Source organism: Pagrus pagrus (genome assembly GCF_965226575.1).
Source record: "Pagrus pagrus genome assembly, chromosome: 21".
In the NCBI taxonomy this organism is placed as follows: Eukaryota; Metazoa; Chordata; class Actinopteri; order Spariformes; family Sparidae; genus Pagrus; species Pagrus pagrus.
Genome location: NC_140208.1, coordinates 17,676,279 through 17,681,647, shown reverse-complemented (window position 1 = coordinate 17,681,647; position 5,369 = coordinate 17,676,279). Strand labels below are relative to the sequence as shown.

The 5,369-nt window shown below is 39.2% G+C and overlaps 1 protein-coding gene across 2 annotated transcripts; it reads left to right on the top strand.

Annotated features, from left to right (window-relative positions):
• On the top strand, positions 1-4,100 carry dmc1 (DNA meiotic recombinase 1). Of its 2 annotated transcripts, none has more exons than XM_084343109.1 (13): positions 1-413; positions 777-821; positions 1,016-1,162; positions 1,296-1,363; positions 1,577-1,629; positions 1,725-1,766; positions 1,875-1,947; positions 2,037-2,128; positions 2,253-2,326; positions 2,570-2,684; positions 2,854-2,914; positions 3,056-3,172; positions 3,806-4,100. In XM_084343109.1, exons 1-13 carry the CDS (start codon positions 348-350, stop codon positions 3,873-3,875), a joined length of 1,023 nt encoding a protein of 340 aa, XP_084199235.1. In that variant the 5' UTR covers positions 1-347; the 3' UTR covers positions 3,876-4,100. The 2 variants fall into 2 exon arrangements, with proteins under 2 accessions (XP_084199235.1, XP_084199234.1); XM_084343108.1 differs by having other exon boundaries at positions 1,281-1,363.
• The last annotated feature ends 1,269 nt before the right edge of the window (positions 4,101-5,369 follow it).

Genomic DNA, 5,369 nt, shown 5'->3' with positions numbered 1-5,369 from the left:
GATTCCCGCCAGTTGCCTCGCGCAAGTGCACAAAGGAGCATTTTACGTCTAATGTAATAGTGTAACTGTTTGTTTGTTCAGTCATTATCTCGAGATTAATTCGTTTTCTAGATTAGGTAGTTAAACAAGTCGAGTTTTAGATATGATAGTTTGACTGACTTTGCTTTCTTTTCTATACGTGTGCAGTTGAAAGACCAGAGTATAGCTAGCTAAGTTAGCTATCTAGCGTTAGCATATTTAGAAAGTTAGCTAACTTAGCTGACCTCGGCTAAAGAGCTTTGCTGATTGACAGGAGGAAGCTAACTGAACCAGCGAAATACATTCATTTTCAAAGTTTAACCAAAACTATGTCTAAAATGAAAGCTGCAGAGGATCAGGTTGTTGAGGATGTCACTGGTTTCCAGGATGATGAGGTAAGATGCTATAGCTGTTAAGTATTTTACTTAATTTTTGCTAACTTTCTGCTAATTTGCAGTGGCCTTTCATTTATCAGCTATGAATACAAATCTAATGTTAAACAAACGAGATTGACAAGAGCCTGTCTAAGAACAGGTGAAATTAACCAATTTATAGTTATATAAGTTAATATAAGATGTTGTTACTCAAAATAAGAATTAAGGTACAAACCCACACTGTTTAAAAAGTAGTGTGACAGCATAAACTTTTGTAATAATTGCTTGGTAAATTATGCTACGTTGTTTTCAAGGTAAAAGCTGTATTCTTCTCTTCAACTCAGCAACTATCATATAGATTTTCTTTTCCTCTGATCCTAACAGGAGTCCTTCTTCCAAGACATTGACCTCCTACAGAAACATGGGATTGTGAGTATCCAGCTGAAACATACTGTTTGTTGACACAGAGAACACCTTGTACCCTCAAATTGATGTAATCATTCATACAGCATTTGATGTGTGAATTGTTTTACATTTAAATGGCAAAGTCACTGTGTCCAGTCAGATCAAAAGTCAGTTGTCTGTGTGAGCATCCCTCTGTCCTTCCCAACATGTGACCACAGAACATGGCAGACATCAAAAAGTTGAAGTCAGTGGGTATCTGCACTGTGAAGGGGATCCAGATGACGACTCGTAAGGCTTTGTGCAACGTCAAGGGCCTGTCAGAGGCAAAGGTGGAAAAAATCAAGGAGGCCGCTGGGAAGATGCTGGTAAAATGGGATTTTCTGTTACCTAACCCTGCCTTAAGAGTGAATTACTTGAGAAATAAGGTTAACAATATAATTTAGAGAGCATTTTATGTATGAGATGATTTTCTTTACATTATAGAATGTTGGTTTCCAGACCGCCTTTGAGTACAGTGCGAAGAGGAAGCAGGTGTTCCACATCACAACTGGGAGTCAGGAGTTTGAGTTAAGATTTACGCCCCATGTTGATATCATGTAGACTGTAGGACTGTAGGAACGTTACCAGATGCACTGACACTTAAAAATGTTGTGTGGTATTTGGCTGGTGAAATGCTGATGTGACTCAGAGTAACCAGCAGATACTGTGGCAAGGTATATGAAAATAAAATTCTCACAGCAAAGATGTTACAACATACAGTATATCTCTTATCTCTGCAGTAAACTTTTGGGTGGAGGTATAGAGAGCATGGCTATCACGGAGGCCTTTGGAGGTGAGGAGATGTCTTCAGTATACCGCATATGATTGGACAATTGTAATAATTTGCACCGCTGACTGAAAAACTCCCAACATTTTTTCCACCCGCAGAGTTCCGCACAGGGAAAACCCAGCTGTCTCACACACTCTGTGGTGAGTAGGGAGAGTTTGGAAAATGGCTGCTTCAAAGTGGATTGAAGAAACAACATTGTACAAGTCAAATAGATTGAATGAAACAGATTCTGTGTTATTTTCGTCAAGTCGCTGCTCAGCTGCCAGGCGAGGATGGCTACTCAGGCGGGAAAATCATCTTCATTGACACAGAGAACACCTTGTATCCTCACAACCAGATAATTTATTCAAAGGCTTTCTTCTAGTTTTTCTGTTTCACATTATCCTTAACTTGTACCTGTCCGGATCCAGTCGTCCAGACAGACTGAGAGACATAGCTGACAGGTTTAATGTGGACCATGATGCTGTGCTGGACAACGTGCTTTACGCCAGGGCCTATACCAGTATGAACATACAATTCATTGAGACCAGTAAACATTGAGACATCTGTGGTGTGCAAAGGCAGAGCAGTTCGCAATGAAACACTGTCTCCTGATGCGTTTAACTTTTGTGTTGCTCGCCTTTCAGGTGAACATCAGATGGAGCTGTTGGACTTCGTAGCAGCCAAATTCCACGAGGAAGGAGGAGTGTTCAAACTGTTGGTGAGTAAAAGAATGGATTCTGAAACCACGTTTTCACATATTCATAATTTCTTTAGTATTGCTGGTACTTCCCCTCCATTTAAGTCATTTACTGTGTGAAGCTATAAGAGAGCGACAATTGACACTTTGTTGTTTTTTATCAAGGGAATGTAAGTTGTAGAACAGACATACAATTTAAAAAAAAAGGGAGTCTTTCTTGAATTTCTCAGCCTTTTCGGTCTCACTCTTGTCTGTCCTTTTCAGATCATCGACTCCATCATGGCTCTGTTCAGAGTAGATTTCTCTGGTCGGGGTGAGCTGGCTGAGCGGCAGCAGAAACTGGCCCAGATGCTCTCCAGGCTGCAGAAGATCTCTGAAGGTCCGAACAATGAGAGTACTTATGTGCATTTATGTGAAAACCACAAACGATCAGTCATATATCTTATCTGGCTTATAAACATGGTGGTCTCAAAGTATAAAAGATTAAAGACAAATATTTTAGGAATGTGCTCATGTATCTTATTAGCTTTCATTTCTGTTTTTCTTAGAGTACAATGTAGCCGTGTTCGTCACCAACCAAATGACAGCTGATCCCGGTGCAGGAATGACGTAAGAGATGCAAATTTAATCTCCTTCTGAATACATTTCTAATTGAAATTCTGTTTTGTTGTTGACACATTGGGTGCAACATTGTTTGAAGCTCTGATAGGTTGTTTTTCTTTATCTTTTTTTCCTCTCTCCCTGTTTTAGGTTTCAAGCTGATCCCAAGAAACCAATTGGTGGGCATATCCTGGCTCATGCCTCCACCACACGGATCAGCTTGAGGAAGGGGCGTGGAGAGATGAGGATTGCCAAAATATTTGACAGGTAGTTGGGAATTTTTGTGTATAATAGTCATGATGCAACATTTTATGATTCAGTGAGTCATAACGCACAATTTATTGTGTAAAATAATGGCGCAAAACTCTTGAAAATGTTTGTCATGGCGATTCAAGTTTTACTTCCTGTTACTATCAGATCAGATAAACATCAGCAAAAAAAACTGACGAGGGGTTTTCCATACTGGAATAGATCTTGTGATGAAAATAATACATATATAAAAGATAAAAACACACAATCTAAATTGTGCAATCAACATATTCAAAATAACTTTTACAGTCAATAAATTGGAGTAAAGTAAAACTAAACTTCTATTTTGACTACTAAAATTTATACTTTTTAAAATAAAGCAAAACAATGATGGATTACAAACTATATACTACAGCATAAACTAGACACAATATTGTTATGATATTGTATGTGGATTTTGAATAAACTAGCGAGAAGCTGTGTAAGCATATTAACTGAAAACGATGTTCGGTGTATGAGTAGAACAAAAAGTGGCTTGCTTAAACTTGATCGTGAAGGACTCAGTATCGCATGAAACACCTCAATGACAATTTGGACTTTAATTTGAACACTTATGACTCATAATTTACTCTCTTTTATCTCTTCTTCTAGTCCTGATATGCCTGAGAATGAGGCCACTTTTGCGATCTCTGCTGGGGGAGTTACTGATGCCAAGGAGTGAAAGATAAAAGGAAGAGACGCATGTTAGTACAGTCCCCTGATCCTGTTCATGTTATTTAAGGTGTTTTTAATGAATTTATTTATTGAGTTTTAACTTCATATGACTTCTAAATGTCACACTGGCCATCTTGTGCTGTGGCTGTTGATGTATTTATTCTATTTATAAGCGTTGTGGTATTTTTCTTGTGTTCAGAGATATTAAAATAAACAACTACAACAAAGATAAGTTTGTTATCTTTTTGTAGTTCCATGATAGTGACAGTAGGCGGCGATATGCACCTTTGAATCTGGTTTGCCAAGAATTTATATATAACATTCGAGCAATGATCACACAGCAGAAGAAGAAGTGATGGTGGACAGTACAGTCGTACAGCAGAAGCCCGGTGCTGCCCTCCAGCGGTGTTTGCAGGACATGCAGCAGCTGAACACCACTTCTCTTGGGATACAGGGTACATATACGATGAGAACTTTTACAACCTGCTGAAACACACCAGCAACTAAACATGTTTAACAGAAAGTTTCCCTGGTATTGGTAAGCTTGTCAACTATGTAAAAATGAGCGATGGACCCCAGAGGGACAGCCCCAGATTCCTGCAAGCTGGAGGAAGATGCTGAGACCCGGGTAGCTGCGCCCTGCCTCCTGACCGGTTCCTCAACCCTCAACAACATCAACGCCAAGCCGTTTGTTCCCAACGTTAACACCTCTGTGTTTGTACCAAGCTTCCTTCAGGCCAGTGGAAATGACAGCTTCAGTAGGTGAAACCAGACAGATGGCTGTAAGTTAGCTTATCCTGCTGTCTTACTTGCTGTTCCAACTAACTTAAGATACTATCACAATACAACGATTCTGTGATACTTGATACAATGCAAGACAATTAAGTTTTGAAATGCTCCTAAATTGGCAAATAGCAGGACTTTTGTTTTTAATCACTGCATTGTGCGGACTGTTTCACAGAATTTGACAAGTGAAATGACACAATGTACAAAAAAGTACAGAGCTTTGAGCCTCTTCAACACACACTGAGGTCAACTTATCCATGTCCACACGTGACATAATTCCAACGTAAAATAGTTATCTACTGGCAAAGGCCAAACTGCCAGAAAGCAAAACGTTCTGTAGTTAAAATGTTTAAAGAAAGGATACAACTATGCTTCACTAAAACCTGTTTAAACTCAATCTGTATACATTAAGTTTTCAGAGGTTTACACCACAAGGACTCATGAAGTCTCTGGTAGGTCTGCAGTCCAGCCAGTGCCACAGTTAAAACGTTTCCACTAACTAATTATACTGATAGTAATAATTTATAACACAGTAACAACTCAGGGCAAAACATTAACTTGACTATTCTTATATAGAGACATTCATCAATTTTCTAATTTATGGAAGGAGGAGCAGGAGGAGCATCCTGGACATGCTCAGTCGTTCACAATTAAGGATGGGCTTGGATCACCACTGAGTGAAAAACTGCGCGAGCAAATAGTGCAACAGTTTAAG